Source organism: Erythrolamprus reginae, unplaced genomic scaffold (assembly GCF_031021105.1).
Source record: "Erythrolamprus reginae isolate rEryReg1 unplaced genomic scaffold, rEryReg1.hap1 H_3, whole genome shotgun sequence".
Taxonomy (NCBI): Eukaryota; Metazoa; Chordata; class Lepidosauria; order Squamata; family Dipsadidae; genus Erythrolamprus; species Erythrolamprus reginae.
The window spans coordinates 671188-684230 of NW_027248484.1; the positions used below are offsets into that span (position 1 = coordinate 671188).

The 13043-nt window shown below is 43.9% G+C and overlaps 1 protein-coding gene across 1 annotated transcript; it reads right to left on the reverse strand.

The window, feature by feature from the left end:
- Nucleotides 1–858: 858 nt before the first annotated feature.
- On the reverse strand, nucleotides 859–12552 carry LOC139155567 (dehydrogenase/reductase SDR family member 7B-like). The gene is given in 10 exon segments (XM_070730752.1): nucleotides 859–2058; nucleotides 3097–3249; nucleotides 5137–5229; nucleotides 6486–6577; nucleotides 6579–6654; nucleotides 6657–6693; nucleotides 7044–7159; nucleotides 9583–9749; nucleotides 10738–10837; nucleotides 12510–12552. Coding segments are annotated over 10 exon segments (1086 nt in total). The 3' UTR covers nucleotides 859–1849.
- Between the last annotated feature and the right edge of the window lie 491 nt (nucleotides 12553–13043).

The window sequence follows — 13043 nt, forward strand, 5'->3', positions numbered from 1 at the left end:
CCTTCCAGGTTTTATTTATTTATTTATTTATTCGGACTTATGCGCTGCCCAATTCCCGAAGGATTCTGCGCAGCTCACAGCCAAATACAAGTAGAATACACTGCTCAAAAAAATAAAAGAGCCCTTAAACAATGCAATATAACTCCAAGTCAATCAAATTTCTGTGAAATCAAAACTGTAAATAAAAGAGAACACTTAAACAATGCAATATAACTACAAGTCAAACTTCTGTGAAATTAAACTGTCCACTTAGGAAGCAACACTGATGGACAATCCATTTCAGATGCTGTTGTGCACGTTTAACTTTGTACAGAACAAATTATTCAATGAAAATATTTCATTCATTCAGATCTAGGATGTGTTCTTTGAGTGTTCCTTTTATTTATTTTTTTGAGCCGTATATAGCATAAAACTTCCTAAAACAGTTGTGAAGTGTGATTGGACACACGAGGAATTTGTTTTTGGTGCAGATGCTCTCAGTGAGCATAAAAGAAAATATACAGTTGTCGAGAATCATGAGTTACAAAATGATTGTCACAAGGGTCTTTTTTTATTTTAATAGTTTTAATGTAATTTTTTAATTTTCAGGGAAACAACTAATATTTTTTTCCCCTCTCCCGTTTGCAAAACAAGCAAAAATGTAAGCTTGAAAAGACAGATGTAGAAAGGAAGAACTCAAAATACAATGCACATTGTCTTCTGAAGATCCACCAAGCAGGAAGCACCTCTACCAAGCATCTTCCGTTCCCTAAATCAGTGTTTCCCAACCTTGGCAACTTGAAGATATTTGGACTTCAATTCCCAGAATTCCCCAGCCAGCAAATGCTGGCTGGGGAATTCTGGGAGTTGAAGTCCAGATATCTTCAAGTTGCCAAGGTTGGGAAACACTGCCCTAAATGTATTTATTTATTCATTTATTATTTGGATTTATATGTCATCGCACTCCTGGAGGACTCTTGGTGGTTTATAACCAAATAGAATGATATAAATACCCCTAAATATAAAATGTAAGACCCCCTTAAACCAGTACAGTATAAAACCCCATAAAATCAGCCCAGCATTTCTTTACAATACTATACTATATCAGTGAAGAAAAGAAAGGAAACTGAAATATTAATCCAGGGATAGTGCCCCACATAGAAACAATGTGATAGCAGACACACAAAAGTACCACAAACCAAGTTGTTATCTCTTTTCCCAAACAACTTGCAATTCCACTGAATGTATAAGCACCACCAAGACTTTCTTGGTTTATCTACAATTTCTGCCTCTGCAATTTGCAGTCGGGTGTCAAGATGTATAAAAGAGAAAGGGATGTTTCATATAAACCGATATGATTCATAAATGATACGCAGAGGGTGTAAGGGTTTACAGTGGGTTTGTTTGATCAGTATAAGCCAAAACAGATTTTTTAAAAATCAAGTGAATCGGCTAAGCGTTATATACACTGATCGAAATAAAATAAAGGGTACACTTAAACAACACAACATAACTCCAAGTAAATCAAACTTCTGTGAAATCAAACTGTCCACTTGGGAAGCAACACTGATTGACAATCAATTTCCGATGCTGTTGTGCCCATTCAACTTTGTAGGGAACAAAGTATTCGATGAGAATTATTTCATTCATTCAGATCTAGGATGTGTTATTTGAGTGTTCCTTTGTTTTTTTGAGCAGTGTACTTTTCATGCGCGATGCTTCTTGTCACCAGAGCAAAAAAATCCACCTCTTAGTGTAGCAAAGGACAAAATGTTCGGTTCCCGCAGGTCTCCACCGATGTCACATACGATACCTAGCAGCTTCGCTCCACACTTTTGACGTGGCGAGAACTATGGGGGTCGTAGTTGGGCTAGGATGCTTTGTCTTTCATCTCCTTCCGAGCTCTCCTGGCCATGAGGCTGAAGAAGAGGGTGGAGCAGAGCGGGCGGAGATACACCGCCAAACCAGGCACAAAACCAGTCGCCACCAAAACATCCTTCCTCTTCTCCCCCACGGCGTCGAGGACCAGCCGGGCCACCTCCGCGGCTACCTTGCCTTCGCGGGTGGTCTGGTCCATCACTGCATCGTAGAGAAAGTGAGGGTGCAATTTTGTTAAGTAGGATGCTTGACTGCATAGATAGAGGTATAAAAGAAGGAAGAGGGAGATTGTGATCCCCTTATATAGAGCGCTGGTGAGACCACATTTGGAATAATACTGTGTTCAGTTCTGGAGACCTCACCTACAAAAAGATATTGACAAAATTGAACGGGTCCATAGACGGGCTACAAGAATGGTGGAAGGTCTTAAGCATAAAACGCATCAGGAAAGACTTCATGAACTCCATTTGTATAGTGTGGAGGACAGAAGGAAAAGGGGGGACATGATCGAAACATTTAAATATGTTAAAGAGTTAAATAAAGTTCAGGAGGGAAGTATTTTTAATAGGAAAATGAACCCAAGAACAAGGGGGCAAGACTGACGGCAGAAAAAGACCTCCTGGTCCATCTAGTCTGCCCTTCTACTATTTCCTGTATTCTATCTTACAATGAATATATGTTTATCCCAGGCATGTTTAAATTCAGTTACTGTGGATTTACCAACAACCACGTCTGCTGGAAGTTTGTTCCAAGGATCTACTACTCTTTCAGTAAAATAATATTTTGTCACGTTGCTTTTGATCTTTCCCCCAACTAACTTCAGATTATGTCCCCTTGTTCTTGTGTTCACTTTCCTATTAAAAACACTTCCCTCCTGGACCTTATTTAACCCTTTAACATATTTAAATGTTTCGATCATGTCCCCCCTTTTCCTTCTGTCCTCCAGACTAGACAGATTGAGTTCATTAAGTCTTTCCTGATGCGTTTTATGCTTAAGACCTTCCACCATTCTTGTAGCCCGTCTTTGCACCCGTTCAATTTTGTCAATATCTTTTTGTAGGTGAGGTCTCCAGAACTGGACACAGTACTCCAAATGTGGTCTCACCAGCGCTCTATATAAGGGGATCACAATCTCCCGATGCCACGCTTGACCTCGAGGGGCCTGGATAAATGAATACACAAAACCGCCTCCACGATTGGCAGGCAGTTGCCACCCTGCAGAGGAGAACCGGTCCTCACCTCCATACTGGGATCCGTCGGCCGTGACGGCGTTGAGCGAAAGGTTGGTCTGGATGTAGCCGGGGCTGACCACCGTCACGTCAATGTTGAATCGCTCCACTTCGGCGCGCAAACAGTCGAAAAAGGCTTGCGTTGCGTGCTTGGAGGCCGCGTCTGAAGAGGGGGGGGAGGAGATAGGTAGATCATCAACCTACCAGTGCCTAGAACCGCGGGTGGGCAATTAATTTTTTTCTAAGGGGGCCACGTGAGAAACGGGGACTGCTGCAAAAGGGCCAAACCGATAGGCTGGATTTAATTCTGATCAATGGTCAGTATGGTGTAGTGGTTAGAGTGCATCACTGCTAGATGTAGTTCAGCAGTTCAAATCTCGCCACCGGCTGAACATCAATTCAGCTTTCCATCCTTCCGAGGTGGGTCAAATTTATTTATTTATTTATTTATTCATTCATTCATTCATTCATTCATTCCTTTCATTCATTCATTCATTCATTCCTTTCATTTGTTCATTCGTTCATTCATTTCATTCATTCATTCATTCTTCATTCCTTCCTTCCTTCCATTTGTTCATTCGTTCATTTATTCATTCATTAGATTTGTATGCCGCCCCTCACCGCAGACTCGTGGCAGCTCACAACAATAGTAAAACAATGTATGACAAATCTAATACTTAAGTATCTAAAAACCTCTTATTAAAAAACAAAACATACACCCAAACATACCATGCATAAATCATATAGACCTGGTGGGAGGGGATATCTCAATTCCCCCATGCCTGACGACAGAGGTGGGTTTTGAGAAGTGGACCCAGACTGTTGGGGGCAAGAGGCTGATTCTGAAGAGTCCAAAGGCTACTGCTTACATTTTATTTCCAATTTCTGATTGGCTTTTTTTCCCCCAGCCCTAACTAGCTGCTAGCGATCTTCCCAGCTCTAACCTTGCCGTCTCGTTCATTGTTGCTCTCTGGAAAGAATGTTTTCCAAGCCCTAAGTCTTTGCAGGGTTTTTTCCATTGCTCTACTTTCTCCAAATGTTTCTTTCCAAGTGCTAACGATGTTCCCAGCTCTTACTGACTTGTAAGCTCTTTCATTGTTACTCTCTCCGAATTTTTTTAAAAATTAAGTCCTTAACTGGGGGATAAAATAATGTGCTGAAACTGACCAGGCTAAGGACGCTAGCCAGATGAATACCTGGTAAGCAGATTCTTTGCTCTATCTTCCTCCCCAAAAACTAAGGTTTGTCTCATACAGAGGGGGAAACTGAGATATTCTTTCCCCCTAGGCCTTTACAATTTATGCATGGTATGTTTGTTTGGATGGATGTGTGTTTTACAATAAGGTTTTTTTACTTATTCTAGTATTGGATTTACATGCTGTTTTTTATTAGAATATCTTTGGGACCGCCTTCTGCCGCATGAATCCCAGCGACCAGTTAGGTCCCACAGAGTCGGCCTTCTTCGGGTCCCGTCGACTAAACAATATCGTCTGGTGGGACCCAGGGGAAGTGCCTTCTCTGTGGTGGCTCCGACCCTTGAACCAGCTCCCCCCTGAGATTAGGATTGCCCCCACCCTCTCTGCCTTTTGTAAACTCCTTAAAACCCACCTCTGCCGTCAGGCATGGGGGAACTAAAACATCTCCCCCTTGCCCATGTTGTTTTGCCGTTTGACTGTGTGCTTGTTTTTATATATATTGGGAGTGTTTTATGAATTTTTTAACTTAAAATTGTAATTGGATTGGTGGGCATTGGATTTGTTATTATGTACTGTTTTTACTATTGTTGTGAGCCGCCCCGAATTTGCGGAGAGGGGCGGCATATAAATCCAATAAATCTAATCTAAATCTAATCTATTACTGTTGTTAGCCGCCCTGAGTCTACGGAGAGGGGCAGCATACAAATCCAATAAATAAATAAAATAAATAAATACTACAAAAAATACAGTAGTTGCCCAGCCCTGAAGGATTAAATCGACGCAGGATTAAACACAGAACCGCACAGGGGAAAAATGACCTTTGAAAACGACACTAGCCACAACAAAGGACTTACACGCTGAACGGAAAGGAATGCTGATTTTGCCTTGCAGGCTGCTGATGGCTACGATGTGCCCTTTCCTCCTCTGGATCATGGCAGGCAGGAGCGCTAGGATGTGTGAGGAAAGAAAAAATTAAGGCCTTCAATAATAACCGTAGGTAGTCCTCGACTTACGACGAGCATCGGGAGCGACGTTTCCATTGCTGAGCGAGGCAGCCATTCGGTTGCCTGGTTTGGACCCCGTTTTGCACACGGTTGCTAAGTGAGACGTATGGTCCCTAAGCAAGGTTGGCTGCAACCGGCTTTGCCAGTCGAAAGCCCACTGGAACAGTCCCAAGTTTGGGATCATGCGATCGACCGTCCTAAATACATAAATGCAAATACAGTGGTACCTCGTCATACAAACTGTTTGAGATACAAACCTGGGGTTTAAGACTTTTTTGTCTCTTCTTACAAACTATTTTCACCTTACAAACCCACCGCCACCACTGGGATGCCCCTCCTCCGGACTTACATTGCCAGTGAAACACCCGTTATTGCGCTGCTGGGATTCCCCTGAGGCTCCCCTCCATGGGAAACCCCACCTCCGGACTTCATGTTTTTGTGATGCTGCAGGGGAATCCCAGCAGGGAAATCCCAGCAGCGCAAAAACAGGTGCTTCACTGGCAACGGAAGTCCAGAGGTGGGGTTTCCCAGCGAGGGGAGCCTCAGTGAAATCACAGCATTGCAAAAACACAGAGGTCCGGATGTAGGGTTTCGAGGACTTCAGTGTTTTTGCAATGCTGCGATTTCACTGAGGCTCCCTTCGTTGGGAAACCCCACCTCCGGACTTCTATTGCCAGCGATGCACTCGTTTTTGCAATGCTGGGATTCCCCTACTGGGATTCCCTGCAGCATTGCAAAAACACAGAAGTCCGGAGGTTTCCCATGGAGGGAGCCTCAGGGGAATCCCAGCAGCGCAAAAACAGGCGCTTCGGCTGGCAAAAGGTGAATTTGGGGCTTCACGCATTAATTGCTTTTCCATTCCTTCCTATGGGAAACATTGTTTTGCCTTACAAACGTTTCACCTTAAGAACCTCGTCCTGGAACCAATTAAGTTTGTAAGACAAGGTATAACTGTATAAATATGAGCTGTGGTGGCCACACAGTGGTCAGAGTGCAGTACTGCAGGCTACTTCTGACTGCCGGCTGCCTGCAATTTGGCATTTTCAAATCCCACCAGGGTAACCTGCATTTTGTCTCTCTCCTATTCTTCCCATTTTTTTTAAATTTAATTCATGATTTGATACACTGCTCGGATCTTATTTATTTATTTATCGTCCTTTCTCAACTTGGAAATGGAAAATCAACATCCTGAGCCTTACCTTTCGTCAAAGCCACCGGGCCAAAATAATTGGTTTCCATCACTCTCCGGTCCACCTCTATCGCGGTCTCCGTTATGGAGCCCGGTAGCTGATCCAGCGTTGTTGATTAAAATATCGACATGATCCACGCAGTTCAAAATCTCCTTTGCGGCGCTCACTACCGCTTGATATCCGAGAGATCAAAAACCACAGTGTGATGTTTGTGGCCCTGTGAAAATGGGGGAGGGGGCGGTTAAACCGCTCCAAACTGGACTGCAGGAAATACGACTTTAATAACCCAGTAGTTGATGCATGGAGCTCACTACCAGACTCTGTAGTATCATCACCTAACCCCCAAACCTTTACCCTTAGGCTATCCACTGTTGACCTCTCCTGATTCCTAAGAGGTCAGTAAGGGGCGTGCATAAGTGCACCAGCGTGCCTTCCGTCCCCTGTCCTAATGTTTCTCTCTCAGTAGTATCATGTATATCAACATTGTTATATCTTTGTATCCTGTGGATAATAAAGAAACAATATCAATTCCCCAACTTGCCTCTTGCCTCCTCCGCCACTACTCACGTTTTTGAAGGGCTCAGCGCCAGTCGATAACTCCTGGAGAACATCCTGAAGCCTCTCTCGACTTCGGCCACACAGCACCAGTTGGGATCCCGCAGCGTGGAAAGCTTTGGCGCATTCTGGCCAGGAAGAAAACAGGGAGGGAGAGAGAGTGCCTGTTTGATTGTAAGCCTGGGATGCCCATCCAACCGGATGCCCTAAAGAGCGGTGGTGAAATCCAAATGTTTTAACTACCGTTCCGTGAGCGTGGCTTGGTGGGTGTGGCAGGGGAAGGATACTGCAAAATCTCCATTCCTTCCCCACTCCAGGGGAAGGATACTGCAAAATCTCCATTCCTTCCCCACTCCAGGGGAAGGATACTGCAAAATTTCCATTCCTTCCCCACTCCAGGGGAAGGATATTACAAAATCTCCATTCCTTCTCCACTCCAGGGGAAGGATACTGCAAAATCTCCATTCCTTCCCACTCCAGGGGAAGGATACTGCAAAATCTCCATTCCTTCCCCACTCCAGGGGAAGGATACTGCAAAATCTCCATTCCTTCCCCACTCCAGGGGAAGGATATTACAAAATCTCCATTCCTTCTCCACGGGGAAGGATACTGCAAAATCTCCATTCCTTCCCCACTCCAGGGGAAGGATACTGCAAATCTTGATTCCTCCCACTGCAGGGGAAGGATACTGCAAAAATCTCCATTCCTTCCCCACTTCTGGGGAAGGATACTGCAAAATCCGATTTCCTCCCCACTGCTGGGGAAGGATACTGCAAAAATCTCCATTCCCGCTGCTTTAGAGGTGGTGGATGATAGGAAGTCCTTGACTTACAATAGTTTGTTTAGTGACGGTTGAAAGTTAGAACAGCACTGAAGAAAAGTGACTTACGACCGGTTTTCAACAGAAATTTGGAGGCTCAATTGCGGTCGCAAACTGAGGACTACCAAATTACCGTACTTTTGCAAGCTTTTTCTATTGGCCATTCTGGATGAATCCCACTGTAGCCAGCCTGCTCTCTCCCTCAACCATGTTTTTAATTGATGCAGTTCAGGCCTGCTAGCTGGAGCGATAGCACTTCTTTTTTCTTGACAAAAATAAACAGGTTATTTTATGAAGGCAAAAGAGTGTATATTGCCATGCTTAGGTAGGTGTTTAAGAAGGTAAATATCCTGGGGAAATAGTGACCTAATTTTTGCATTGGTCTCCAAGAGAAAAAAAATCAGCATATTTTTTTTAAAGAAAGGATGACTGCTAATGCTAAGTGTTGAAAAGAAGTTTGTTTGCAATTTTTTTTAAAAAAAAAATCAAGTTCCCCTCTACAAATAAAAAAGGCAAAACATTCTCCCCCCTCTCCACCTCTTTCACAATTATTTTGGATTCTTGACTCTCATCTCATCCTGTGCTAAGCCATAGTCTGCTCTCTGGTTTGTTAGTTCAGCCACCAATGGCTGGGTTGACTTGACTTGCTAAGCTAGAAACGAGCCAAACACATGTTTAGTCAGCTGTAACTAGGGAAAAGCAGGAGGTACAGTGGTACCTCTACCTAAAAACGCCTCTACTTACGAACTTTTCTAGATAAGAACCGGGTGTTCAAGATTTTTTTGCCTCTTCTCAAGAACCAGTTTCCACTTACAAACCCGAGCCTCCGAAAGTGTAACTGGAAAAAGGCAGGGAGAAGCCTCCGTGGGGCCTCTCTAGGAATCTCCTGGGAGGAAACAGGACTGGAAAAAGGCGGGGAGAAGCCTCCGTGGGGCCTATCAACAAATCTCCTGGGAGGAAACAGGACTGTAAAAGGCAGGGAGAAGCCTCCGTGGGGCCTCTCTACGAATCTCCTGGGAGGAAACAGGACTGTAAAAGGCGGGAAGAAGCCTCCGTGGGGCCTCTCTACGAATCTCCTGGGAGGAAACAGGACTGTAAAAGGCGGGGAGAAGCCTCCGTGGGGCCTCTCTACGAATCTCCTGGGAGGAAACAGGACTGTAAAAGGCGGGGAGAAGCCTTCGTGGGGCCTCTCTACGAATCTCCTGGGAGGAAACAGGACTGTAAAAGGTGGGGAGAAGCCTCCGTGGGGCCTCTCTACGAATCTCCTGGGAGGAAACAGGACTGTAAAAGGCAGGGAGAAGCCTCCGTGGGGCCTCTCTACGAATCTCCTGGGAGGAAACAGGACTGTAAAAGGCGGGGAGAAGCCTCCTTGGGGCCTCTCTACGAATCTCCTGGGAGGAAACAGGACTGTAAAAGGCAGGGAGAAGCCTCCGTGGGGACTCTCTACGAATCTCCTGGGAGGAAACAGGACTGTAAAAGGCGGGGAGAAGCCTCCGTGGGGCCTCTCTACGAATCTCCTGCGAGGAAACAGGGCCTCCACCCTCCCTGTGGTTTCCCCAATCGCGCGCCTTATTTGCTTTTACACTGACTCCTATGGGAAAAATTGCTTCTTCTTACAAACGTTTCTACTTAAGAACCTGGTCACAGAACGAATTAAGTTCATAAGTAGAGGTACCACTGTATGTCCTCCTTCTTTGCCAGATCAAATTTCAGGAGAAAAGCCCCCCTTACCTTTCCCCAGTCCGGAAGTGGCTCCGGTGATCACCACAACCGCGTCCTTCAGATAGGCCCTGGCCCGCCTTCTTCTGACGAGTCGTAAGATAGTGAAGATCCCTGCGCCGCCGAAAAGCAGCGGAAGGAGGATTCCAGTGGTGAAATCCATGAGCTTTTGGTTTTTCCTGGAGAGCCAAGGAAGGAATGAAAAGGCAGGTTGAATTAGATGGATTGCTAAGCCTTTGAAATCAGGGATTCCCACCCTTGTCAACTTTCAAGATGGATGGACTTCAACTCGCGGAACTCCCCAGCCAGTGTTCTGTCCCGGCTATGGATCAGAGAAAACATACGAGCGATTTGTTCAAACCCACATTTAAGATTTGTTTGTGTGTGAACACTACTAAGCCAGTTTATGAGTAGTAATTGTTACTAATCGATTTTGTGTGCAAAACTCCCTTAGCTTTTTTTGTCTATGCAACTGGGATGCCAGTCGTTAAACAAAGCTGCCCATATAAAGAGTGTTTAGGAAATAAAATACAGTGTATCTCTACCTAAGAACACCTCACCTTACAAACTTTTCTAGATAAAAACCAGGTGTTCAAGATGTTTGCCAATTCTCAAGAACCATTTTCCACTTACAAATCCGAGCCTCCGAAACCATTACCGGAAAAGGCAGGGAGAAGCCTCCATGAGGCCTCTCTAGGAATCTTCTGGGAGGAAACAGTGCCAGAAAAGGTGGGGAGAAGCCTCCGTGGGGCCTCTCTAGCAATCTCCTGGGAGGAAACAGGGGCTCCACCCTCCCTGTGGTTTCCCCAATCACACATATTATTTGCTTTTACATTGATTCCTATGGGAAAAATTGCTTCTTCTTACAAACGTTTCTACTTAAGAACCTGTTCACGGAACGAATTAAGTCCGTAAGTAGAGGTACCACTGTGTTTCTTTGAAATCTTGATGCCTCTTATACACCGGTGCATCTCATAGTCCAAAAAATACGATGAAAATCAAACAACAGCAGCTTCTGAGTTGAATTCTGGGCAATCAAACATGCTGGAAGGTTTAAGAGCCTGGGAGCCAATTTCACAACCTGGTCATCACATTATCAAGCAAGCTCTGGGCCAAACCCATGCACACATGCTGAGTAAATCAAAGTGGAGAAGATGCCAAGACCACCTTGCCATCCGTTGTGTCCACTCGAGACAAGCTGCCGAATCCGGAGTCAGACAAAATGTTTTACTGTACTTGGGGCCGCCTGATTCTGGAAGGTGGTTTGCTGTAACAAAATCCAGAGCCAAGTTAAATCAGGGTTTTAATCGTTGTATGTTAATTACTTATTTGGGATTTTTAAATAGTTTTGATTGGTTATATATGGTTATATACATACTCAGGGTCCATCTAGTCTGCCCTTATATTGTATTTTATCTTAGTATGGATCTATGTTTATCCCAGGCATGTTTCAATTCAGTTACTGCGGATTCGCCAACCACATCTGCTGGAAGTTTGTTCCAAGCATCTGCTAATCTTTCAGTAAAATCAAATTGTCTCACATAGCTTCTGATCTTTCCCTCAACTCACCTCATATTGTGCCCCCTTGTTCTTGGGTTCACTTTCCTATTAAAAACACTTCCCTCCTGAACCTTCTTTAACCCTTTATTGAAATGTTTCAATCACTTCCCCCCTTTCCTCCAGACTGTACAGATTGAGTTCATGAAGTCTTTCCTGGTAAGTTATAAATAAATAAATCCTAACTGGGAAACCGAGAAAGGAGATGAGCAAGAAAATGTCAAGACCTTCTCTTCTAAGTCTAAGGTCCAGTGATATCATCATGAATGTTCGGAAACTTCAGATAGTGCAGAATGCAGCTGCGAGAGCAATCATGGGCTTTCCCAAATATGCCCATGTTACACCAACACTCCGCAGTCTGCATTAGTTGCCAATCAGTTTCCGGTCACAATTCAAAGTGTTGGTTATGACCTATAAAGCCCTTCATGGCACCGGACCAGAATATCTCCTAGACCGCCTTCTGCCGCACGAATCCCAGCGACCAGTTAGGTCCCACAGAGTTGGCCTTCTCCAAGTCCCGTCAACTAAACAATGTCGCCTGGCGGGACCCAGGGTAAGAGCCTTCTCTGTGGCGGCCCCGGCCCTCTGGAACCAACTCCCCCCAGAGATTAGAACTGCCCCCCACCCTCCTTGCCTTTCGTAAGCTACTTAAAACCCACCTCTGCCGCCAGGCATGGGGGAATTGAAATCCTCTTTCCCCCTAGGCCTTTACAATTCTAGGCATGGTATGTCTGTATGTATGTTTGGTTTTCATATTAATGGATTTTAATTTTTTTTTAAAAAAAATTATTAAATTTTCAAAAGGAAAAACAAAGACATACAACACTAAACATTTAAGGAGCTACCATTGCTCCTCTTGTCTTAGAAGTCTAACTAATACAAAAATATAAAAAATCCTAACTATAATCAGATCAAAGCAGAAATGTCATACATGTAAGTTACATTCTTGTTAAATTTAACTCTATATTTTTGATATTAAACTTATTAATTAAATTTCTTTACATTTTAAAATATTCTATGCTTATACAAACAACAACAAAAAGAAAAAAGTTATTAGTAATACTATTTACTATTTCATTCTACATTATAAATAATTGTTAATACCATTTTTAAAATTCTACCAATCATATACTTTATCCCATATTTTATAATATTCTGTTTCAGTTTGAATTGAGATCCTCTTTCCCCCTAGGCCTTTGCAATTCTATGCATGGTATGTCTGTATGTATGTTTGGTTTTTATATTGATGGATTTTTAATCATTTCTAATATCAAATTACTATTGTACATTGTTTTATTGTTGCTGTTAGCCGCCCCGAGTCTCCGGAGAGGGGCGGCATACAAATCCAATAAATGAATGAATGAATATCGTCAAGGCCCTACCTTGTGGAATAATAAAAGCTTCAATGGCAGAGCAGTGTCCCATTCTGGTCTCTGGAGTTTTAACCCCGACGGCCAGAAGATTTAAATAGATAAATGGCAACTGGCCAAGCTAACAAATGGCACACGAGGGCAGAGCCAGCCCCCAAGTCACACACTGTAAGGTTACAGGCATGCCTGTTATTTCAAGCATGAATGGATAGAAGAGAACAGAGTTGGAAGGGGCCTTGGAGGTCTTCTAGTCCAACCCCCTGCTTAGGCAGGAAACCCTACACGGCTTCAGAACAAAGGTTATCCAAAATCTTCATAAAAACCTCCATTGTTGGAGCAATCACAACTTCATAACAAGCAGGAAGAGGGAGATTGTGATCCTGCTATATAGAGCGCTGGTGAGACCACATTTGGAATCCTGTGTTCAGTTCTGGAGACCTCACCTACAGAAAGATATTGACAAAATTGAACGGGTCCAAAGATGGGCTCCAAGAATGGTGGAAGGTCTTAAGCATAAAACGTATCAGGAAAGACTTCATGAACTCA